Source organism: Salvelinus namaycush, chromosome 12 (assembly GCF_016432855.1).
Source record: "Salvelinus namaycush isolate Seneca chromosome 12, SaNama_1.0, whole genome shotgun sequence".
Taxonomy (NCBI): domain Eukaryota; kingdom Metazoa; phylum Chordata; class Actinopteri; order Salmoniformes; family Salmonidae; genus Salvelinus; species Salvelinus namaycush.
The window spans coordinates 15,591,416-15,617,664 of record NC_052318.1 but is presented as its reverse complement, the minus strand read 5'-3'; the positions used below and the strand labels follow the sequence as shown (position 1 = coordinate 15,617,664).

Below are 26,249 nucleotides of genomic sequence, written 5' to 3'. Positions count from 1 at the left end.
CCGTTCCACAGGTGCATGTTTATTAATTGTTTGTGGTTCATTGAACAAGCATGGGAAACAGTGTTTAAACCCTTTACAATGAAGATTTGTGAAGTTGTTTGGATTTTTACGAATTATCTTTGAAAGACAGGGTCCTGAAAAAGGGACATTTCTTTTTTTGCTGAGTTTAGGTATACACGTCAGCTTTAACATCGGTTTTTCACATCGGCATTAAACTAGACATCAGGCCGATGTTGTCATTTTTAGCTAATATCGTCCGATTCCAATATACTTACCGATATATCGTGCATCCCTACTCACAACCATTTTAAATTTGTCTGCATCCCCACTGCATTTGCACAACTAAACAATTGACTTTAGTTTCAGTTTTTTACTTTCACACACTGTCCATATGCGTTCCACGGGGGTTGCGCTTTGTCATCACTGAAGGTATAGTGTTGAAGCCATTTAAAATGTGTTCGAAACCTGTCTCTACAGTACATTCGGAAAGTATGTTACACTACAGCCTTATTCTAAAATGTATTAAATTGTTTTTTTCCCCTCATCAATCTACACACTACCGAATAATGACAAAGCAAAAACAGGTTTTTAGAAATGTTTGCAAATTTTTTTTTTTACTCATATCACATATAGTACCAGTCAAAGGTTTGGACAGACCTACTCATTCAAGGGTTTTTCTTTATTTTTACTGTTTTCTACAATGTAGAATAATAGTTAAGACATCAACAATATGAAATAACACATGGAATCAGGTAGTAACCACAAATTTGTTTACATCCCTGTTACTGAGCATTTCTCCTTTGCCAAAATAATCCATCAACCTGACAGGTATGGCATATCAAGAAGCTGATTTAAACAGCATACTCATTACACAGGTGCACCTTGTTTTGTCACACAACACAATGCCACAGATGTCTCAAGGTTTGCGGGAGCGTGCAATTCGCATACTGTCTACAGGAATATCCACCAGAGCTGTTGTCAGAGTATTGAATGTTAACTTCTGTACTATAAGCCACCTCCAACGTTGTTTTAGGGAATTTGACTGTACGTCCAAACAGCCTCACAGCCGCAGACCACGTTTATGGCGTCAAGTGGGCGAGCTGTTTGCTAACGTCAATGTTGTGAACAGAGTGCCCCATGGTGGCGGTGGGGTTATGGTATGGGCATGCATAAGCTACAGACAACGAACACAATTGCCTTTTATCCATGGCAATTTCAATGCACAGAGATACTGTGACGAGATCCTGAGGCCTATTGTTTGCCAATCATCCGCCGCCATCACCTCTTGTTTCAGCATGATAATGCACGTCCCCATGTCGCAAGGATCTGTACACAATTCCTGGAAGCTGAAAATGTCCCAGTTCTTCCATGGCCTGCATACTCACTAGACATAAGTCCATGCTAGGTAAAGCTCCGCCTTATCTCAGTTTACTGGTCACGATATCAACACCCACCCGTAGCACGCGCTCCAGCAGGTATATCTCACTGATCATCCCAAAAGCCAACCCCTCTTTTGGCCGCCTTTCCTTCCAGTTCTCTGCTGCCTGTGACTGGAACGAATTGCAAAAATCGCTGAAGTTGGAGACTTTTATTTCCCTCACCAACTTTAAACATCTGCTATCTGAGCAGCTAACCGATCGCTCCAGCTGTACATAGTCCATCTGTAAACAGCCCACCCAATTTACCTACCTCATCCCCTTACTGTTTTTATTTATTTACTTTTCTGCTCTTTTGCACACCAGTATCTCTACTTGCTCATGATCATCTGATGATTTATCACTCCAGTGTTAATCTGCTAAATTGTAATTATTCGTTCCTATGGCCTATTTATTGCCTACCTCATGCCTTTTGCACACAATGTATATAGACCTATTTAGTTTTTTTCCTACTGTGTTATTGACTTGTTTATTGTTTACTCCATGTGTAACTGTGTTGTTGTCTCTTCACACTGCTATGCTTTATCTTGGCCAGGTCGCAGTTGTAAATGAGAACTTGTTCTCAACTAGCCTACCTGGTTAAATAAAGGTGAAATAAATTTTAAAAAACATGTCACCCATTGAGCATGTTTGGGATGTTCTGGTTCGACGTGTACAACCGCGTGTTCCAGTTCCCGCCAACATCCAGCAATTTCGCACAGCCATTGAAGAGGAGTGGGACAACATTCCACAGGCCACAGTCAACAGCCTGATCAACTCTATGTGAAGGAGATGTGTCTCGCTGCATGAGGCAAATGGTAGTCACACCAGATACTGCCTTGTTTTCTGATCCATGACCCTACTTCTTCTTTTTTCCCACTAGAGCGAGATGAGCCAAGTAGCGTTTCGCTTTCGGAGCATATACTGGACGCTCTGGCCGAGGAGTAGGGTTGATCCGATTCGAGTGTTCTGACCTCACAACGGCAGTCAAGCTAACTGGCTAACGTTGGCTAGCTTGCTAGCTACTTCCAGACACAAATGAGAGAACACCTCACTCTGACCATTTTACTCGGCCTAGCAGAGCTGGTTAGGCAGTTTTCATGTTATCCAGAGCGTTGGTGACTGTAACTGTGCTGCTGGCAACAATTTAATTACGCTTGTTTTTGCCGACGTTTACTGACACTGGCCATATTCAAATATTCAACGGGTGTTGAGCGTTCGTAAATCCATCAGTAATTCTGCACTCTGGCACACTCAGACAAGAGTGCTCTGAAATCGGAGTAGATAGCCAGAATTAACAATGTCCATTGAGAACTCACAACGACTATACCCCCTTAGAATAACGTGAATAATCAAATCAATAAACGTTTTAGTAGTTAGTTAGCATATACTGCCTGGCAAGTTTGCTTTATTAGTAGCCAACTAACGTTGGTTAGGACGGTAACTAGAGCATGGGCGCTGGGTACATACTGTAATGCTATGCGGTTCGTAAGGATAGCGTAGCTAACAAATTGTCAGGCAACCTAACGTGTAACTTTACTTATTTGAAAAGTCATTACTTTCTAACATTGCTCAACATTTTCTTAACATTTGTCATAATTAGGTAAAGGATTTCGGCTGCATATTTTTCGCCATTTTCATCAAATCTGAAAACGTTGTGAAGCCAAGCCCATTATCTGAAGAATTGCATTATGGGCCCTAAAAGCACGGAAATAGTGTCCACTGCTTGTATACTTTGTATTTTGGTGAATTTAGTATGACATCCTGGAACTTTTGGCATTTACGTCACAAATAGTACTGTTAGTGCGGTTAGTAGGAGTATTCAAAAACCTTTATCTATATTTTTTTATAAATGAAAATGTAGTCTAAAGCTTTTTCAAATAGCACACATATACTCAGTATATGGATGAAGTATAGGCCTACTACTCCCATATTCTTAAAATAAGTATTTTACATGCATCAGCCTAAATTTCAAATTCTCGTGATAGGTTGATAACTCATTGGGGGTGGGAATAAAGATTCTAGACAATAGCTTCAGCTGTCTTGTATCAACACCCCCACGCCGGGTGGCGCAGTGGTCAAGGGCACTGCATCACAGTGCTAGCTGCGCCACCAGAGTCTCTGGGTTCGCGCCCAGGCTCTGTCGCAGCCGGCCGCAACCGGGAGGTCCGTGGGGCGACGCACAATTGGCATGGCGTCGTCCGGGTTAGGGAGGGTTTGGCCGGTAGGGATATCCTTGTCTCAGTATGTAAAAATGTAATGAAATGTAAAAATGTAATAAAATGTATGCACTCTACTGTAAGTCGCTCTGAATAAGAGCGTCTGCTAAATGACTAAAATGTAAATGTAACAGAAGATCAGCTTAATCACTGGTTTATTCTTGTGGGTTTTTCATTTCAGTGAAGCTTATTTTAGCATGCTGGTGCATGTAATCTCCCTTTAGCACTGGTTTTCTTAAGTATACTAACACGGTGCTCCATGACAAGCTATGTGTCTTCGTTGCAATTCGCCTATTATGACTGTCACTGACATCTAACCCTGACACCAACGCAGTCCGGTTCTGTGTGGCTCAGTTGGTAGAGCATGGGCGCTGGGTTCAATTTCCTAATGTTAGTGGCTTTGTATAAAAGTGTCTGCTAAATGGCATTCATTACTCTAGCCTACCATACTGTATACACACTCTAATCTACAGTACCACACACTAACCTACAGTGCCACGCGGACTATTTACATGAACACCCCCCCCCTTTTATTTTTTACACTGCTGCTACTCGCTGTTTATTATAGTCACTTTTTACCCCAGCCTACATGTACAAACTAACCTGTACCCCCGCACATTGACTCGGTACCGGTACCCCCTGTATATAGCCTCGTTATTGTTATGTAATTTTATTGTGTTACTTTAAAAAATGTACATTTTATTTAGTAAATATTTTCGTAAATCTATTTCTTGAACTGCATTGTTGGTTAAGGACATTTCACAGTATGGTCTTCACCTGTTGTATTCGGTGCGTGTGACAAATATAATTTGATTTAAAACACTCTAATCTACAGTCCCACACACTAAGTTATAATAGTGATCTTACATTGTACATGGGTGGTATGGTGTGTAGATAATATGCAATCATGAGTCTTTCATTTTTTGTGTATGCGTGTACACACCTTTGTGTGTGCCTATTTATACAGATGTAGGATCTTAATTTGATAACCCTGTTGCAGGAGAACTTTCTTTAGTTCCATTTTGAAATTTCAGGCTTTATTTTCGCATACGAAAAATGTACGTAATCATTCGCATTTCCTGTTGCTGCTGGATTTTTGTCCTGCTGTAGAAAACTGGCTCAAATTAAAAGATCCTACATCTCTATGTGTGTGAACATTAACCGATAGAAAGAACTCTGTCTGTGTCTCTCCCCTCGTAGAATGGAGCTGCAGAGGCAGGAGCAGCAGGAGAGAGAAAGACAGGCCGCAGCCATCCCTCCTACAGCCCCACCCGCCCCGCATGCCCCTCCCTCAGCCCCCGGTGGACCCCCACCTCCCCCAGGCCCGCCACCACCCCCAGGCCCCCCACCTGCTGGCCCTCCACCCCCACCTGGCCCCCCACCACCCCCTGGGTCCGGGGCCCCACCTGCCCCACCTCTGCCAGGAGGAGCAGGAGGAGGGGGGGATGGAGAGGGTCTCGGTGGACTAGCTGCTGCCCTGGCAGGAGCCAAACTACGCAAATCCGCGAAGGTGAGACCAGTGTCAGACGTTTTCCAGGTAGTCTTCATTGCAGTCATGCTGTGCATATGACCAGATCTGACGAGGCCTAGAGAAGTATTTAACGTCTCAAGAACCACGGCAATATCATATAGAAAATCTTATTTGAATTGTGCAGGCATCGCACCTTCAAAAAAGACCTGGAACGCATCTCTTTTACTCCATATTCCATTGTTGATGCATGTTGAAAATTCAGTGAGTCGAACACCTTTCAAATGCATCTTTCCTTCCACCCTTTTCTTGAGGTAATCCCTGGTCTTTAAGTGAGTGGATATACTGTAGATGAAGACATGGTTTCCACCTTTCTCAAATCTTACTGTCAGATTTGTGATTTCTTCAAGGAAGGTAGGAACGATGGGTGCATTTTTTAAATATTGAAACAGAGCCTGTCTCTCTCTGTAGGAGGATAGTGGTGCGGCGGCACTTCCTACATCGGGAGGAGGAGGAGGAGGAGGTGGAGGAGGTGGAGGAGGAGGAGGAGGAGGAGGAGGTGGTGGGGGAGGAAATCTGATGGGGGAGATGAGTGCCATTCTGGCCCGACGGTGAGCCATTGCCTCAGTCTTTGTTAAATGTGGGGCTGGATGAGTGTGTGTGATGTGTTAACGTTGTGTGTGTGTGTGACGTTTACGATCATATGACTGTGCGTGTGTGTGATTGCTGAGGCTTAGACCTCGTCTTCATTGTGTGTCTTTGTATGCAGGAAGAAAATGTCAGATAATCCAGGCGCAAAGAAGGATGAGCCCAGCAATGTAAGTCTCCTGTCAATGATCTTTGTAGGGACAACAATCCTCCCCTCATAAATCCTGAAAGAGATTCTCCGGTAATTGCGTACTATGTCACGTATGAGTACCACGTTATTACTCTCTGTTTCTGCTGTGTCAACTGAGCCTTTGGGCCAGCCCTGTAACTTCATTGGATTACGCTGGGCAGACCTCTTGCTAGCTGTCACTCAAATGCAAGTGGCTGAAGCTCATAGGCTGGAACTCGAATTGCTAGGGGGCTGGCCCACGTGGGGGGAAATGGAATGAAAATGGCCCAGCACAGCTTCAACAAAAGTCTCTTTCAAACTAGGGATTTCGTGGCTAATTGAGGTAAACAAAAATTCTGCTCATAGATTATATATGTATGAACTAGACATTGGAAGAGAAGGAGACCCGCACAGCGTCAAGCATTTTTTTAAATCCAAAACTGAGGCTTGAATGCAAACTAGACCTTGACACATCCAGCCCAAAGCGGGAGGTTTAAAAAACGTAGGCTAATGCGATTAGCATGGGGTTGTAAGTAACAAGAAAATTTCCCAGGACATAGACATATCTGATATGGGCAGAAAGCTTAAATTCTTGTTAATCTAACTGCACTGTTCAATTTCCAGTAGCTATTACAGTGAAAGAATAACATGCTATTGTTTGAGAAGAGGAAGGAACATTTGGGCATTCTTGACACAAAAGTTTGAACAGAAATGCAATTGTTCATTGAATCAGTCTAAAACATTGCATATACACTGCTGCCACAATCTAAATTGCACCTGGGCTGGAATAATACATTATAGCCTTTACAAAAAAATACAAAAGTTTAGTTTTTTTTCGTATTATCTTTTACCAGATCAATTGTGTTATATTCTCCTACATTCCTTTAATATTTCCACACATTTAAAAGTGTTTCCTTTCAAATGGTACCAATAATATGCATATCCTTGCTTCAGGGCCTGAGCTACAGGCAGTTAGATTTGGGTATGTCATTTTAGGTCAAAAATCATTTTAAAAAGGGGCGGATACTTAAGAGGTTTTAAGCAGTGGTAAAAAAAGTACCCAATTGCCATACCTTAGTAAAAGTAAAGATACCTTAATAAAAAAGAACTCAAGAAAAAGTAAGTTACCCAGTAAAATTCTACTTCAGTAAAAGTCTAAAAGTAGCTGGTTTAAAATATACTTATTAAGTATCAAAAGTAAATGTAATTACTAAAATATGCTTAAGTATCAAAAGTAAAAGTATAAATCATTTCAAATTCCTTATATTAAGCAAACCAGACGGCACCATTTTCTTAACTTTAAAAAAAATAAGATTTTTTACGGATAGCCAAAGGCACACTCCAACATTCAGACATAATTTACAAACGAAGCATGTGTGTTTAGTGAGTTGGACCAGATCAGAGGCAGTAGGGATGACCAGGGATGTTCTGTTGATAAGTGCGTGAATTGGACCTTTTTCCTGTCCTGCTAAGCATTCAAAATATAACGAGTACTTTTGGGTGTCAAAGTATACTTTTTACTCCATACATTTTCCTTAAGGAAATGACTGAAGTAAAGTAGTCAAATATATATAAATAGTAAAGTACAGATACCCCCAAAAATACTTTAGTACTTTAAAGTATTTTTACTTAATTACTTTACACCACTGCTTTTACGAATGTGTGTGTGTGTGTAAGCTGCAAGTCAAGTCACACTATGGTTAAAAACATTTGTGGATAGTAAAGGGATGACACAATGTCATTTTGTTTCTCTGTGCTTTTAGGAAGACTCCTCAAAGTCCTCAGGCCAAGGTGGTGAGTAGATCCACTGAAGTCTTCAGTCCATTCTTTTTGTGTTTGACTCAGCATGTACCTGGGAGCTGTTCAAGAAAGCAGGATCAATGAGTTGGCCCGCTAACTGTTTCAAAAATGTGTTGGCTGAATACATACATACATACATACATACATACATACATACATACATACATACATACAGTTGGAGTAGGAAGTTTACATACACTTAGGTTGTAGTCATTAAAACTCGTTTTTCAACCACTCCACAAATTTCTTTTTAACAAACTATAGTTTTGGCAAGTCGGTTAGGACATCTACTTTGTGCATGACATAAGTAATTTTCCCAACAATTGTTTACAGACAGTTATAATTCACTGTATCACAACTCTAGTGGGTCAGAAGTTTACATACACTAAATTGACTGTGCCTTTAAACAGCTTGGAAAATTCCAGAAAATGATGTTGTGGCTTTAGAAGCTTCTAATAGGTTAATTGACATCATTTGAGTCAATTGGAGGTGTACCTGTGGCTGTATTTCAAGGCCTACCTTCAAACTCAATGCCTCTTTGCTTGACATCATGGGGAAATCAAAAGAAATCAGCCAAGACCTCAGAAAAACAATTGTAGACCTCCAGAAGTCTGGTTCATCCTTGGGAGCAATTTCCAAACACCTGAAGGTACCACGTTCATCTGTACAAACAATAGTATTCAAGTATTAACACTATGGGACCACACAGTTGTCATACCGCTCAGGAAGGAGACGCGTTCTGTCTCCTAGAGATGAACGTACTTTGGTGCGAAAAGTGCAAATCAATCCCAGAACAACAGCAAAGGACCTTATGAAGACGCTGGAGGAAACAGGTACAAAAGTGTCTATATTCACAGTAAAACAAGTCCTATATCGACATAACCTGAAAGGCCGCTCAGCAAGGAAGAAGCCACTGCTTCAAAACCACCATAAAAAAGCCAGACTACGGTTTGCAACTGCACATGGGGACAAAGATCGTACTTCTTGGAGAAATGTCCTCTGGTCTGATGAAACAAAAATAGAACTGTTTGGCCATAATGACCATCGTTATGTTTGGAGGAAAAAGGGGGAGGATTGCAAGCCGAAAAACACCATCCCAACCGTGAAGCACGGGGGTGGGAGCATCATGTTGTGGAGGTGCTTTGGTGCAGGAGAGACTGGTGCACTTCACAAAGTAGATGGCATCATGAGGAAGGAAATTATGTGGATATATTGAAGCAACATCTCAAGACGTCAGTCAGGAAGTTAAAGCTTGGTCGCAAATAGGTCTTGTCCAAACGTACAATGACCCCAAGCATACTTTCAAAGTTGTGGGAAAATGGCTTAAGGACAAAGTCAAGGTATTGGAGTGGCCATCACAAAGCCCTGACCTCAATCACATAGGACATTTGTGGGCAGAACTGAAAAAGCGTTTGCAAGCAAGGAGGCCTACAAACCTGACCCAGTTACACCAACTCTGTCAAGAGAAATGGGCCAAAATTCACCCAACTTATTGTGGGAAGCTTGTAGAAGGCTCCCAAAACGTTTGAACCCAGGTTAAACAATTTAAAGGCAACACTACCAAATACTAATTGAATGTATGTAAACTTCTGACCCACTGAGAATGCGATGAAATAAATAAAATCTGAAATGAATCATTCTCTCTACTATTATTCTGACATTTCACATTCTTAAAATTAAGTGGTGATCCTAACTGACCTAAGACAGGACATTTTTTCTTGGATTAAAATGGCGCCGGAAGAAATGGCAGCAGTTTTACGGGTGCCCAACCAATTGTGCTATTATGTGGGTTTTTTCGCGTTATTTGTAACTTATTTTGTACATAATGTTTCTGCAACCATATCTTACGGCAAAAAAGAGCTTCTGGATATCAGGACAGCGATCACTCACCTCGGATTAGACAAAGATTTTTCTTCAACCAACAAGACGCACAAGACATTCTCCAAACACCCGGGAGGGCCGACATCCCCGTTATTTGCAAGAGGAAGCGACGCAGGTACAGAGGACAAAGAACCGGATGCCTGGTCAGGACCCGGAAAAGGCGAGTGGGAAAGCTGCCGTTAAAGTCAATACTACTCGCCAACGTGCAATCATTGGACAATAAACTAGACGAGGTACGATCATGAATATCCTACCAACGGGACATCAAAAACTGTAATATCCTATGTTTCACGGATTCGTGGCTGAATGACAACATGGATATTCAGCTAGCGGGATACACACTGCACCGGCAAGATAGAACATCACACTCCGGTCAGACGAGGGGGGGGCGGTCTATGCATATCTGGTGCACGGAATCTAAGGAAGTCTCTAGATTTTGCTTGCCTGAGGTAGAGTATATTGTGATAAATTGCAGGCCACACTACTTGCCTAGAGAGTTTTCAGCTATACTTTTTGTGGCTGTTTATTTACCACCACAGACAGATGCTGGCACTAAGACCGCACTCAGTCAGCTGTATACGGAAATAAGCAAACAGGAAACCACTCACCCAGAGGCGGTGCTCCTAGTGGCCGGAGACTTTAATGCAGGGAAACTTAAATCAGTTCTACCAAATTTCCATCAACGTGTTAAATGTGCAACCAGAGGGGGAAAAAATCTAGATCACCTGTACTCCACACACACACGTACAAAGCTCTCCCTCACCCTCCATTTGGTAAATCCGACCACAACTCTATCCTCCTGATTCCTACTTACAAGCAAAAATAAAAGCAGGAAGCACCAGTGACTCGGTCTATAAAAAAGTGGTCAGATGAAGCAGATGCTAAACTACAGGACTGTTTTGCTATCACAGACTGGAACATGTTCCGGGATTCTTCCGATGGCATTCAGGAGTACACCACATCAGTCACTGGCTTTATCAATATGTGCATCGAGGACGTCGTCCCCAACATTGACTGTACATACATACCCCAACCAGAAGCCATGGATTACAGGCAACATTCGCACTGAGCTAAAGGGTAGAGCTGACGCTTTCAAGGTGCGGGACTCTAACCCAGAAGCTTACAAGAAATCCTGTGATGCCCTGCGATGAACCATCAAACAGGCAAAGCGTCAATACAGGGCTAAGATTGAATCATACTACACCGACTCCGACGCTCGTCTTATGTGGCAGGGCTTGCATACTATTAGACTACAAAGGGAAGCACAGCCCCGAGCTTCCCAGTGACACGAGCCTACCAGACGAGCTAAATTACTTCTATGCTCGCTTCAAGGCAAGCAACACTGAGGCATGCATGAGAGCATCAGCTGTTCAGGACGACTGTGTGATCACGCTCTCCGTAGCCAATGTGAGTAAGACCTTTAAACAGGTCAACATATACACAAGGCTGCGGGGCCAGACGGATTACCAGGACGTGTGCTCCGGGCATGTGCTGACCAACTGGCAAGTGTCTTCACTGACATTTTCAACATGTCCCTGAGTCTGTAATACCAACATGTTTCATGCAAACCACCATAGTCCCTGTGCCCAAGAACACAAAGGCAACCTGCCTAAATGACTACAGACCCGTAGCACTCATGTCCGTAGCCATGACGTGCTTTGAAAGGTTGGTAATGGCTCACACCAACACCATTATCCCAGAAACCCAAGACCCACTCCAATTTGCATACTGCCCAAACAGATCCACCGATGATGCAATCTCTATTGCACTCCACACTGCCCTTTCCCCCCACCTGGACAGAAGGAACACTTATATGAGAATGCTATTCATTGACTACAGCTCAGCGTTCAACACCATAGTACCCTCAAAGCTCATCACTAAGCTAAGGATCCTGGGACTAAACACCTCCCTCTGCAACTGGATCCTGGAGTTCCTGACGAGCCGCCCCCAGGTGGTGAGGGTAGGTAGCACACATCTGCCATGCTGATCCTCAACACTGGAGCTCCCCAGGGGTGCCTGCTCAGTCCCCTCCTGTACTCCCTGTTCACCCACGACTGCATGACCAGGCATGACTCCAACACCATCATTAAGTTTGCAGACGACACAACAGTGGTAGGCCTAATCACCGACAACGACGAGACCGCCTATAGGGAGGAAGTCGGAGACCTGGCCGGGTGGTGCCAGAATAACAACCTATCCCTCAATTTAACCAAGACTAAGAAGATTATTGTGGACTACAGGAAAAGGAGGGCTGAGCACGCCCCCATTCTCATCGACGGGGCTGTAGTGGAGCAGATTGAGAGCTTCAAGTTCCTTGGTGTCCACATCAACAACAAACTAGAATTGTCCAAACACACCAAGACAGTCGTGAAGAGGGCACGACAAAGCCTATTCCCCCTCAGGAAACTAAAAAGGTTTGGCATGGGTCCTGAGATCCTCAAAAGGTTCTACAGCTGCAACATCGAGAGCATCCTGACTGGTTGCATCACTGCCTGGTACGGCAACTGCTCGGCCTCCGACCGCAAGGCACTACAGAGGGTAGTGCGTATGGCCCAGTACATCACTGGGGCTAAGCTGCCTGCCATCCAGGACCTCTACACCAGGCGGTGTCAGAGGAAGGCCCTCAAAATTGTCAAAGACCCCAGCCACCCCAGTCATAGACTGTTCTCTCTACTACCGCATGGCAAGCGGTACCGGAGTGCCAAGTCTAGGACAAAAAGGCTTCTCAACAGTTTTTACCCCCAAGCCATAAGACTCCTGAACAGGTAATCAAATGGCTACCCGGACTATTTGCATTGTGTCCCCCCCCCCCCCCCCCCCCCCAACCCCTCTTTTTTACGCTGCTGCTACTCTCTGTTTATCATATATGCATAGTCACTTTAACTATACATTCATGTACATACTACCTCAATTGGGCCGACCTACCAGTGCTCCCGCACATTGGCTAACCGGGCTATCTGCATTGTGTCCCACCCACCACCCATTCTTGTACGCTACTGCTACTCTCTGTTCATCATATATGCATAGTCACTTTAACCATATCTACATGTACATACTACCTCAATCAGCCTGACTAACCGGTGTCTGTATGTAGCCTCGCTACTTTTATAGCCTCGCTACTGTATATAGCCTGTCTTTTTACTGTTGTTTTATTTCTTTACCTACCTATTGTTCACCTAATACCTTTTTTGCACTATTGGTTATGCCTGTAAGTAAGCATTTCACTGTAAGGTGAATGATGACAATGATGACAATTGCGCAAAGCAAATAATCTACCAAGACGGAACTTTTTATTGCAGGTTTGCATACCCATTCTTGCCTTAGCATTTATTGGTATTTATCATAACTTTGAAGAAGTTGAATACAACACCTGTTGTATTCAGCGCACGTGACAAATAAACTTTGATTTGATGAATTGTGAAAAACTGAGTTTAAATTTATTTGGCAAAGGTGTATGTAAACTTCAGACTTCAACTGTATGTATATATATATATATTCTTCTCACAAATGACAATCACGTTTTTAAAATAGCATCATGTTTTTAATATATATAGACTTGAAATTAGCATGGTATAATTGACTCGACAACCAGCAACCCATATCCAAGTTTAGCTTTCTAAATTAATTGGAAAATCAAAAGAGATACAGTATTTTACTGCTTATCAAAGTTAGCTGGTTAACTTAATAATGGTCCTGTTTTCTGTAACACTCCACTGATCTTAAAATTATGTACAGTGCATTCGGAAAGTATTCAGACCCCTTCACTTTTTCCACATTTTGTTTCGTTGCAGCCTTATTCTAAAATGTATTAATTTATTTTTATTCCTCATCAATCTACACACTACCCCATAATGACAAAAAGAAAACAGGTTTTTATTTAAAAAAAATTAAATGTATTAAAAAATTTAAAAACAGATACCTTATTTACATAAGTATTCAGACCCTTTGCTATGAGACTCGAAATTGAGCTCAGGTGCTCCTGTTTTCATTGATCATCCTTGATGTTTCTACAACTTGATTGGAGTCCACCTGTGGTAGATTCAATTGATTGGACATGATTTGGAAAGGCACACACCTGTCTGAATGCCAAGCATCACGTCTGGAGGAAACGTAGCACCGTCCCTACGGTGAAGCATGGCGGTGGCAGCATCATGCTGTGGGGATGTTTTTCCGTGGCAGGGACTGGGAGATTAATCGGGATCGAGGAAAAGATGAATGGAGCAAAGTACAGAGAGATCCTTGATGAAAACATGCTCCAGAGCGCTCAGGACCTCAGATTGGGGTGAAGGTTTACCTTCCAACAGGACAACGACCCTAAGCACACAGCCAAGACAACGCAGGAGTGGCTTTGGGACAAGTCTCTGAGTGGCCCAGCAGGAGCCCGGACTTGAACACGATCGAACATCTCTGGAGAGACCTGAAAATGGCTGTGCAGCAACGCTCCCCATCCAACATGACCGCTTGAGAAGAATGGGACCAACTCCCCAAATACAGGTGTGCCAAGCTTGTAGCGTCATACACCAGAAGACGCAAGGCTGTAATCGCTACCAAAGGTGCTTCTACAAAGTACTGAGTAAAGGGCCTGAATACTTATGTAAATGTTTCTGTTTTTTTTTTGTAATACATTTGCAAAAAATCTAATCTGTTTTTGCTTTGTCATTACTATTTTGTGTAGATTTGAGGGGGAAAAACTGTTTAATTCATTTTAGAATAAGGCTGTAATGTAACAAAATGTGGAAGAAGTGAAGGGGTCTGAATACATTGCGAATGCACTGGAAGTCTTATGTTTGTACACATGTAACTTGTGACAGCTAGTGTAGTTTCCTGGGTCGTATTCATTAGGTACCAAATTAAAGAAAACACACCAAAACGGGGAGGGACTTTTCCCTTTTCTTTTGCTACAGTTTTTTTTATTTTACGGGGTAAGTTGACTGAGAACACGTTCTCATTTGCAGCAACGACCTGGGGAATAGTTACAGGAGGGGGATGAATGAGCCAATTGTAAACTGGGGATTATTAGGTGACCATGATGGTTTGAGGGCCAGATTGGGAATTTAGCCAGGACACCGGGGTTAACACCCCTACTCTTACGATAAGTGCCATGGGATCTTTAATGTCCCATCCGAAAGACGGCACCCTACACAGGGCAGTGTGTAGGGTGCCCTGGGGCATTGGGATATTTTTTTTAGACCAGAGGAAAGAGTGCCTCCTACTGGCCCTCCAACACCACTTCCAGCAGTATCTGGTCTCCCATCCAGGGACTGACCAGGACCAACCCTGCTTAGCTTCAGAAGCAAGCCAGCAGTGGTATGCAGGGTGGTATGCTGTGTGCACTAATGAATACAACCCAGATCTCTTTGCCTCATATGAATGATCTATCCTTTGTCTGATTTGATCTGTGAAGCACTGGTTGGCCTTTTTATTGAATAAAATATAATATAGCTCATAAACATAATATAGATTTTGATGTTTCATCATTTTCATGATCTACTTTTGCCATGACAGACACCCTCAGGAGACCGTGGGAGAAATCCGCCACCATGCCAAGGTAGGGAATTCACCCGTCTGTTGAATGTCCACACAATAAACACCAACGCGCTGTCTCTCATACCTGTGGTGCAGGAAATTACAGTCCCCCCAGTTTATTAATTCACTACAATAACTGTTTTTATGTTTACTATGGAGAGAAAAAACTGGGTGGGCACAAATTCCATCTGTGACCCCAGTGGAGCCGGCCCTGCCCCTCTCTATCCCATCTTTCTGGCACTGTAAAGAGAGAGTGTGTTTGAGAGAAAATCTTGCATGTCTCAAACAGGACTAACTCAACCACCAAGACCCAGGTGCAGGAGAGCAGCCCAAGCCCCACCACCTCTGTCCTTCCTCCCGTTCCCCCTTCTCCATCCTCTACCCCAGTGTCCAGGTACCCCCTATTTACCCCCCCCCCCATCCTTTTCCCTTATGCCGGGACTCCACGTCTGTCTGCAGCTATGCTACAGTCTCACAGTAGTGCTGAGCGCTTTTTGAAGTCGATTTGGATTCGATTATGAAAAGATTATCACAGTTTTCTATTTTTTTATTTTATTTAATGCACTATGCATTATTTTGGTTGCAAATCTGGGTAGTCATTTGATTAGGTGTTCAGGAGTCTTATGGCTTGGGGGGTAGAAGCTGTTTAGAAGCCTCTTGGACCTAGACTTGGCCCTCCGGTACCGCTTGCCGTGCGGTAGCAGAGAGGAACAGTCTATGACTAGGGTGGCTGGAGTCTGACAATTTTTAGGGCCTTCCTCTGACACCGCCTGGTATAGAGGTCCTGGATGGCAGGAAGCTTGGCCCCAGTGATGTACTGGGCTGTTCACACTCTGTAGTGCCTTGTGGTCGGAGGCCGAGCAGTTGCCATACCAGGCAGTGATGCAATCAGCCAGGATGCTCTTGATGGTGCAGCTGTAGAACCTTTTGAAGATCTGAGGACCAATGCCAAATCTTTTCAGTCTCCTGAGGGGGAATAGGTTTTGTCGTGCCCTCTTCACGACTGTCTTGGTGTGCTTGGACCATGTTAGTTTGTTGGTGATGTGGACACCAAAGGAACTTCCTGCTCCACCGCAGCCCCTTCGATGAGAATGGGGGCGTGCTCGGTCCTCTTTTTCCTGTAGTCCACAATCATCTCCTTTGTCTTGATCACGTTGAGGGAGAGGGTGTTGTCCTGCCACCACACGGCCAGGTCTCTGACCGCCCTATAGGCTGTCTCGTTGTTGTCGATGCTCAGGCCTACCACTGTTGTCATCGGCAAACTTAATGATGGTGTTGGAGTCGTGCCTGGCCGTGCTGTCATGAGTGAACAGGGAGTACAGGAGGAGACTGAGCACGCACCCCTGTGTTGAGGATCAGCGTTGCGGATGTGTTGTTACCTACCCTTACCACCGTCAGGAAGTCCAGGATCCAGTTGCAGAGGGAGGTGTTTAGTCCCAGGGTCCTTAGCTTATTGAGGAGCTTTGAGGGCGCTATGGTGTTGAACGCTGAGCTGTAGTCAATGAATAGCATTCTCACATAGGTGTTCCTTTTGTCTAGGTGGGAAAGGGTAGTGTGGTGTGCAATAGAGATTGCATCATCTGTGGATCTGTTAGGGCGGAATGCAAATTGGAGTGGGTCTAGGGTTTGTGGGATAATGGTGTTGATGTGAGCCATGACCATCCTTTCGAAGCACTTCATGGCTACAGACATGAGTGCTATGGGTCGGTAGTCGTTTAGGCAGGTTACCTTAGTGTTCTTGGGCAAAGGCACTATGGTGGTCTGCCTAAGACATGTTGGTATTACAGACTCGGACAGGGAGAGATTGAAAATGTCAGTGAAGACACTTGCCAGTTGGTCAGCGCATACTCACGCAGTACGCGTCCTGGTAATCTGTCTGGCCCTGCGGCCTTGTGAATGAACGAACTCACTTTTCTGCCAGTCCGTAGTGAGTAATCGCAGTCCTGATGTCTAGAAGTTATTTTCGGTCATAAGAGACGATAGCAGCAACATTATGTGCAAAATAAGTAAAAAAATAAGTTACAAACAAAAAAACACAATCGGTTGGGGGCACGTAAAACGTCTACCTTCTTCTCCGGCGCCATCTATCAATCAATTAGATCATGTATTTCCCGGTTCGTGAAGCAAATGCTTTCTATCCCTCTCAATCTCGCGTTCTCTCAGTCTCTGTGGATTGCTCCGTACAGACCAGACAAGTTTAAGCATGCACACAATGAATTATGGTCATTGCAGTTAATTGCCACGTTTTCAAAGCTAAACTATGTAGAATATTGACCTGTTGGAAACTACAACTCTACTATCTCGCAAGTGTTCAGGCTTGATATAATTTATCTCTAGAGAAACTCTGCATTGAGCTCACAGAAAAAAAAATAGCAAAATGGAATTCAAACAATTGAACCAAAGTCCGTCAACTAAACTCAGCAAAAAAATAAACATCCTCTCACTGTCAACTGCGTTTATTTTCAGCAAACGTATGTGTAAATATTTGTATGAACATAACAAGATTCAACAACTGAGACATAAACTGAACAATTTCCACAGACATGTGACTAACAGAAATGGAATAATGTGTCCCTGAACAAAGGGGGGGTCAAAATCAAAAGTAACAGTCAGTATCTGGTGTGGCCACCAGCTGCATTAAGTACTGCAGTGTATCTCCTCCTCATGGACTGCACCAGATTTACCAGTTCTTGCTGTGAGATGTTACACCACTCTTCCACCAAGGCACCTGAAAGTTCCCGGACATTTCTGGGGGGGAATGGCCCTAGCCCTCACCCTCCGATCCAAAAGGTCCCAGACGTGCTCAATGGGATTGAGATCCGGGCTCTTCGCTGGCCATGGCAGAACACTGACATTCCTGTCTTGCAGGAAATCACACACGGAACAAGGAGTATGGTTGGTGGCATTGTCATGCTGGAGGGTCATGTCAGGATGAGCCTGCAGAAAGGGTACCACATGAGAGAGGAGAATGTCTTCCCTGTAATGCACAGCTTTGAGATTGCCTGCAATGACAACAAGCTCAGTCCGATGATGCTGTGACAAACCGCCCCAGACCATGATGGACCCTCCACCTCCAAATCGATTCCGTTCCAGAGTACAGGCCTCGGTGTAATGCTCATTCCTTGAGCATTACACCTCGCAAATCCGACCATCACCCCTGGTGAGACAAAACCGAGACTCATCAGTGAAGAGCACTTTTTGCCAGTCCTGTCTGGTCCAGCAACGGTGGGTTTGTGCCTATAGGCGACGTTGTTGCCGGTGATGTCTGGTGAGGACCTGCCTTACAACAGGCCTACAAGCACTCAGTCCAGCCTCTCCCACCCTATTGCGGACAGTCTGAGATGAAGGATTTGTGTGTTCCTGGTGTAACTCGGGCAGTTATTGTTGCCATCCTGTACCTGACCCGCAGGTGTGATGTTTGGATGTACCGATCCTGTGCAGGTGTTGTTACACATGGTCTGCCACTTCGAGGACGATCAGATGTCCGTCCTGTCTCCCTGTAGCGCTGTCTTAGGCATCTCACAGTACGGACGTTGCAATTTATTGCCCTGGCCACATCTGCATGCCTCCTTGCAGCATGCCTAAGGCACATTCACGCAGATGAGCAGGGACCCTGGGTCAGTAGAAAGGCCTCTTTAGTGTCCTAAGTTTTCATAATTGTGACCTTAATTGCCTACCGTCTGTAAGCTGTTAGTGTCTTAATGAACATGCACCTGTGGAACGGTCGTTAATTGTTTATGGTTCATTGAACAAGCATGGGAAACAGTGTTTAAACCCTTTACAATGAAGATTTGTGAAGTTGTTTGGATTTTTATGAATTATCTTTGAAAGACAGGGTCCTGAAAAAGGGACGTTTCTTTTTTTGCTGAGTTTAGTTGTTTAATAACACAAAATGTTGGTTTATCGCTCAGCATTACTCACTAGGTGTAGGGTGAAGTTCCCCTAGCACTGATCTTGGGTAATTTCCCCCACTCATGGTTAAGTTTAGGATTGGGGGTGGGAAGCTGATCCTAGATCTGTACTTAGGAGAAGTTTCATCCTGGAGTGAACTGACAACAGCGCTGTGTGGCCTCTTGTGCCATGTGCGGCTTGTTGTGCCAAGTGATTAAGCAACACAATGCTGTGTGTAGCTGTGAACTTTGCACATCTTTGTTTTTGCCATAGCACTAACACACCTGATTCTAATCAAATGCTTGATGATGATTGATTGGTTGAATCAAGTGTGTTAATTAGTGTTAGGGGAAAATATATGCATAAATGACCAGGGAAATTGGGAAACTGCTTTAGGGCCTAGCAATCCTCAAGGTCTGGCCACGTCTTTGGTACTCTCTGTTTTTGTCTTTTCGGTCTTGCTGAGATTTTAAAACGTGTCACAGGAAAAGCGCAAGAGATTGTTTCAGTAAATTGTATTTTTTGCTGCCGCCTTGCTTTGAGCCTGCTGTGTGTGTCTTTACTATGTCTTCTGACTAAGAGTTTCTGTCCAGCTTCTGCTAATGACAGTATCCTAGTCCAGGGCACGGCCCAGAAACAACCCTCTATACACACTAGGCACTGGTATAGATTTGAACGGATTGGATATGTATAAGCAATATGGGGAAAATTCCACCTAGCCTATCAGAGGGCAAGGTGGTGGAACTACCATATTACTTATACTTATCCAGTTTTTTTCAGATCTACGTCAAGTGCCAAAGGGTTAGGGTATGTTTCTGGACTGGGGTTTCACTCAAGTCACCACTTGAGTAAAACAATTCTCTCTCCCTCAGATGTGGAAACAAAACTGATTAACTCAAGGCCAGTGGCTATGATGAAATTCAATCTGGTGTACTAGTGCTTGGTTGGAACAAACCATTGCAACTAATGTAGGCAAATTTGACCCATTCAGTGAAATGGTTTCAACCTCCAATACTAAAAATAATACACTGACCATTGAAAGTACTTAAGTTTCTATGTTGGTACAACAGTCTGCAGCTTTCCGTGGCGCTTCTGCTGTTAACACGGTGACAAGATGGCTGGTCCGTGGCTCCTGTCAAGATCGCCATTTGTTGCCATGGTAGCACAACAACCCGCCACTGTTGCCCGAACTGAGCTTCCATATCCTTGGGATTTGTTGTTGCCCTCCCTCTCTCTGCCCATCTCTCCATTCACTCTCTTTCTCTCTCCCTCCCTCCTCTCTCTCTCCATTCACTCCTTTTTTCATTCTCCCTCTCCTCACGCCTTTCTCTCTCTCTGTATCTCTCTCTCTCGCTGTATCTCTCTCTCAGGATGAAGGCAGTGAACAGCACCACGGACAGCACAGGCAGTGAAGACACAGAGATGGAAAGAATCAAACAGGTGAGCTCCACCATTACCTGTTCATGTTGTTTAAAGGATTATTGGTATGTAGGCTAGAGATAACAGGGTGGCCATTGCTCCCCTACTGATGGTGTCAGATGAGGATGACTATTGGCATCATCCAGGCTGAATCACATCCAGCCGTGATTGGGAGTCCCATAGGATGGCGCACAATTGTCCCAGCATTGTCCGGGTTTGGCCAGGGTAGGCCGTCATTGTAAATAAGAATTTGTTCTTAGCTGACTTGCCTAGTTAAATAAAGGTTAAATTAAAAATAAATTAAAATTGTCAGTTAACACTATTTCATTTTTTGTATTTGTGGGAAAGCAGGTGTTCTTGGTTTCAGAATATATGCTTAATTGATTGGCGATGATCAGAATGATAATGACTGTGATGATGAAGAAGATGATGATTTGTGTGTTTAGGACATCCTTGAGGAAGTGAGAAAAGAGCTCCATAAAGTGAAGGATGAAATAATCTGTGGTGAGTTCCTGATTTGTCCATCCATTTCAAGGAGCACTCCCTAGCTTGTATTTTTGTATGTCTTTAGCAGTACAGTCAATAAGAATCACAATACAATGTTGCTCCAGCCGCAGTAGTATATTCATATGCCTCTAACACAGTGGAGGCTGCTGAGGGGAGGACGGCTCATAATAATGACTGGAACGGAATATATGGAATGGCATCAAACGCTTTGAACCCATGTGTTTGTTGTATTTCATAACATTACACTTATTCCACTCAAGCCATTACCATGATCCCGTCCTGCCCAATTAAGGTGCCATCACCCTCCTGTGCTCTAACACTACATACAGTGCATTCGGGAAAGTATTCAGACCGCTTAACTATTTACACATTTTGTTACTTAACAGGATTATGGATTTTTTAAATTTTTATAATCAATCTACACACAATACCCCATAATGACAAAGGGAAAACAGGTTTTTAGAAATGTTTGCAAATGTGTTAAAAATAAAGAACAAATACCTTATTTGCATAAGTATTCAGACCCTTTGCTATGAGACTTGAAATTGAGCTCAGGTACATCCTGTTTCCATTGATCATCTTTGAGATGTTTCTACAACTTGATTGGAGTCCACCTGTGGTAAATTCAATTGATTGGACATGATTTGGAGAGGCACACACCTGTCTATATAAGGTCCCACAGTTGACAGTGCATGTCAGAGCAAAAACCAAGCCATGAGGTTGAAGGAAATGTCCATAAAGCTCCGTGACAGGATTGTGTCGAGGCACAGATCTGGGGAAGGGTATCAAAAAATGTCTGCAGCATTGAGGGTCCCTTAAATGTAAGCGCTTTGAAACCACCAAGACTCTTACTTGATCTGGCCGCCCAGCCAAACTGAGCAATCTGGGGAGAAGGGCCTTGGTCAGGGAGGTGACCAAGAACCCGATGGTCACTCTGACAGAGCTCCAGAGTTCCTCTGTGGAAATGGGAAAACCGTCCAGAAGGACAACCATCTATGCAGCACACCATCAATCAGGCCTTTATGGTAGTGGCCAGATGGAAGAAAACCGGCTTGGAGTTTGCCAAAAGGCACCTAATGACTCTCAGACCACGAGAAACAAGTTTCTCTGGTCTGATAAAACCTGAATGCCAAGCGTCACATCTGAAGGAAACCTGGCACAATCCCTACGGTGAAGCATGGTGATGGCAGCATCATGCTGTGGGGGATGTTTTTCAGCGGCAGGGACTGGGAGACTAGTCAGGATCGAGGGAAAGATGAACAGAGTAAAATACAGAGAGATCCTTGATGAAAACCTGTTCCAGAGCGCTCAGGACTTCAGACTGTGGCGAAGGTTCATCTTCCAACAGGACAATGACCCTAAGCACACAGCCAAGACCACGCAGGAGTGGCTTCGGGACACGTCTCTGAATGTCCTTGAGTGGCCCAGCCAGAGCACGGACTTGAACCCGATCAAACATCTCTGGAGAGACCTGACAATAGCTGTGCAGCGACGCTCCCCATCCAACCTGACAGAGCTTGAGAGGATCTGCAGAGAAGAATGAGAGAAACTCCCCAAATACAACTGTGCCAAGCTTGTAGCGTCATACCCAAGAAGACTCAAGGCTGTATTCGCTGCCAAAGGTGCTTCAACAAAGTACTGAGTAAAGGGTCTGAATACTTATGTAAATGTGATATTTCTGTTTTTTATTTTTTATAAATATGCTGGGGGGAAAATGTACTGTTTGTGCTTTGTCATTATGGGCATTGTGTGTAGGTTGATGAGGGGGAAACGATTTAATCCCTTTTAGAATAAGACTAATGTAACAAAATGTGGGAAAAGCCAAAGGGTCTGAATACTTTAAAACTACTTCTCTTTGTTTTATATTATTCTCTCAATTCACATATTACAAATCATATATTTTGACTTTTTATAATGACTAATTCATAAGACAATGTGTAAGGAATTTTGGTGCCTTTCTCTTTCTCATGAATTCCCTTCCTCTTTCTCTTTCAGCATTTATCCAGGAGCTACAAAAGAGAGGACCAGTATAGTCTCTCAACATACAGCCACTGAGGAGGTGGGGTGGGGGGGGGGTGGAAGGGAGAGATAGCCATATGGAGGGGTGGATGGCTCATATATTTCCTTCAATGTTACACACACACACATACCTATACATTTAGGACTGTACCAATCGGCAGTCTTCCAAACTTTTTGGGGGGCTGTTTTTCTTGTTTGTCTTATGGTTTCAAGAGCTCTGCTGTGCTGTGCTTCTCTCTCACTCCACCATCACTGTCTACCTTACTCTACTCTACTCTCTCCCTGCCTCCCAAGTCAACGCCCATATCTTACCTGGATATATCTGGCCTTACTTTTCACTAGTGCAGAGCAAGGTTTGGCTCAGTTCAAATTGAAGGCAGTCAACTGAAATTCCAATTCAATTATTGAAAAAAGGGCATCTAATTTCAATCACTTCTCAATAAACTGAAAAGAAGAAACTATTTATGTCAAAAGTTTTACACATTTTGGATTTTAAATTCACTTTCTGAATTTACTGACTTCAATTCGAATTGAGCCCAAACATGATGCAGAGAATTCAGGGAATAGTGTCAACCACACCATCGAAACACAGTACATTGTCAACAGTCGCACATTTCAAAGTCTCACACCAACCTATCTGTGGGGAAACGGTTCAGCTGCAGCGGTTGACCTCACGGTGGAGCTGTGAAACAGGAGAATCGGATCCGAGGGCCTGCCTTTTTCTGTAGTCTCTGTATAACCCAGGAACAGTCGGGGAACTACAAATTCCAGCTTGCAACAATAAGAGAGATATGGTTAAATATATGTATGTCTGTCTACTATACCTAATAGGAGTAGGGTGACGTTGTTCCTAGACCCTGATCTTGGGTCAGTTTTGCATTTTCTCCACTTATGGTTAAGTTTGGGGGACAGGAAGCTAATCCTAGAACTGTACTTAAGGAAACTTCAACCACCTTATACTGCCACCTTATACTGTAATAGTGAACGGGTTGCCAACTCCTCTGAGCTCTTGCTACACCTCACATCAATTGGTTTTTTGTTTTTCAAACTCAGGGATTAGAGGAAGCATAGGACCGTCTGCAACAGGTCCTATACTAGTCACCATGCCCACTTCTCCTTAGCATTTAGCACAGAGGACCGCAGCAGACCACCTATGGATAACAAACAGGTCCAATCCCAGATCAACCCCTATCCCCTACAACCTTTGCCTCCCTTTTTCACTAGTGGGGTTGTGAGAAGATTGGATTTGTGTAAGCAATATGGCATCCAGCCAATCAGAGAGCATGTTGAAACTATTACCATATTACTTATGTCTATCTTATCCTTTCAGATCTCCACAAGTGCATAGGGTCAGGGGTCGATTTTGGTATACGGTGACAATTCTCACCTAGTCACAGAAACAGAATGATTAGAATGGGCATTATCCTCTAAAAGCAATTAGCTATTGCCGATAGGATCTTAGATTATTTTAATTGTATCTATTTAAGAATGAAGAATGAATTCTTAAGCACTCCAATGTCTGTGACATTTCCGAGCTCCCTGTGCAGCACATCCAACAGGTTGCCAACCATATCCATTTCCCAATGATATGGGGAACCATGCCTGTTCTGTCCATTCTTTTTCTACACTCCTAAAACTGCCTACTCTTCTAGTAACCGCATAAGAAAAGGGGAGAGAGGGGAGAGGAGGAGAGCAGGTAGGGGACTGTACCTGGTATGATTCTGCTGCAGTGCAGGTAACTGCTACATATCACTGTGCGACAGGGACTCTTACTCGACTTTGTATGTTCTTATAAAGATACTTAATACCCATTATGTTAGCTGCCTCTGTGGCCTCGTCCGATAGAGATGCCAATCTTTGCCAATGCAAATCTGCCTCACCTCTTGAGCACTCTTACAATCCTATAGTTTAAGCTAAAAAAAAATGTAGTACTTAAAAAAATCCTTATGGTTTTCTATTTCCATTGGAAATTCTGTGGTAATGAAAATAGAAGCCCACTGGGCAAAAACTGGTTGAATCAACGTTGTTTCCATGTCATTTCAACAACAACAAAATCTATGTGAGGAGGTTGAGTCAACATGAATGGATTTGCAAAAAATCATAATCTTAAGGGAATTATCTTTTTCTTTCACCCAACTTTTTGTCTAAATCCAATGACATGGTGACATTTGTTTATTTCACGTTGAATTCACATTAGTTGACAACTCAACCAAATGTAAATCAAAACTAAACATTGAAATGAAGTCTGTTCCCAGTGGGAGGAATCTTTTGATTTATTTTTTAGATACATTATAATTGTTATTTTGGATTTATTGAAGGTGATTTTCTATTATTAGAGTGAAGGATTTTTACACTGAAATGTTGTGTGAGAGAAAATGCTGTAAAGACACTGGATTGGAGATGCCTTTCTGGTCAAATACAGCTGCTTCTTGAATCAAACTGTGGTTCGTCTCATCTGTTGGTTTGGAGTGGGGGGAGAGACCATAAGGGAAGTATTTAACATTAAGCGTCATGGCATCATCGGGGGAAAATCTAAACTAAAGATCATTACTACTTGATATAATATAAGGTGTAGCATATTGAGAAATGGCTGGAGCTTAAGTAAATGAATGTAACAAACAATATTCTACAGACCCTATTGATCTAGCACTCGAGTCTATATGTGGTGTTATTTGTTGGATGAATGTGGTCTAAATACCCAGCAGTCCTTTCTAGTCCACACATTTCATTGGTCCCAATGCAATACACTGTAGGTCTATAAATTACATATTGTCTTTATAGAGAGAAAAAAAGCTATGCCAATGTAAAAGTGTGGTTGGGAATACTTAGCAGGGTCTGTAGACTTATTATATGGTGTCATTTAATGGGACTCTAATACGGAGTGTTGCTGGCCTTTTACTGTGGTCAAATAGCTTAAAATGGGGTGCCTGAACCCTTTGGTACAAATATAGCACTGTACAGGAAAAAAATTGGGTCTGTGAGAGGTCTTTGTGCATGGAGGAACAGTCACGTATGCTTTTAAAAAAAAATGTTTAGAGAATAATGTAGGTAAACAAAGAATAAACCAATATCATGATATGCCTTGCTCATATCAAATGGAATCGATATATCAAATTATCGATATTGGTGCCAACCACCACTATATCACTTCATAATTTAGCATATAGCTTCATTTCATCAGTCTGCTATATCGTTCAAGCTTAAAACCTTAACTTCTTTCAACTAAGTAATTTCCTCCGGTAACTCATGTAAAACATGCCATGCCATTGTGAGAAAGGATATGCACA

General features: G+C 43.2%; 1 protein-coding gene across 3 annotated transcripts in view; it reads left to right on the top strand.

The window, feature by feature from the left end:
• LOC120056956 (vasodilator-stimulated phosphoprotein-like) overlaps positions 1 to 25,401 on the top strand; it is a 53,102-nt gene extending 27,701 nt beyond the window's left edge. For 2 of the 3 annotated variants that reach the window (XM_039005264.1, XM_039005265.1), the window contains exons 5-13: positions 4,835 to 5,144; positions 5,574 to 5,713; positions 5,872 to 5,920; positions 7,683 to 7,713; positions 15,106 to 15,148; positions 15,416 to 15,520; positions 20,388 to 20,457; positions 20,883 to 20,940; positions 22,939 to 25,401. In XM_039005264.1, coding sequence (XP_038861192.1) covers positions 4,835 to 5,144; positions 5,574 to 5,713; positions 5,872 to 5,920; positions 7,683 to 7,713; positions 15,106 to 15,148; positions 15,416 to 15,520; positions 20,388 to 20,457; positions 20,883 to 20,940; positions 22,939 to 22,976 — 844 coding nt within the window. In that variant the 3' untranslated portion in view covers positions 22,977 to 25,401. The remainder of the gene's footprint in view (positions 1 to 4,834; positions 5,145 to 5,573; positions 5,714 to 5,871; positions 5,921 to 7,682; positions 7,714 to 15,105; positions 15,149 to 15,415; positions 15,521 to 20,387; positions 20,458 to 20,882; positions 20,941 to 22,938) is intronic. The other variant, XM_039005266.1, reaches the window with a different exon arrangement.
• The last annotated feature ends 848 nt before the right edge of the window (positions 25,402 to 26,249 follow it).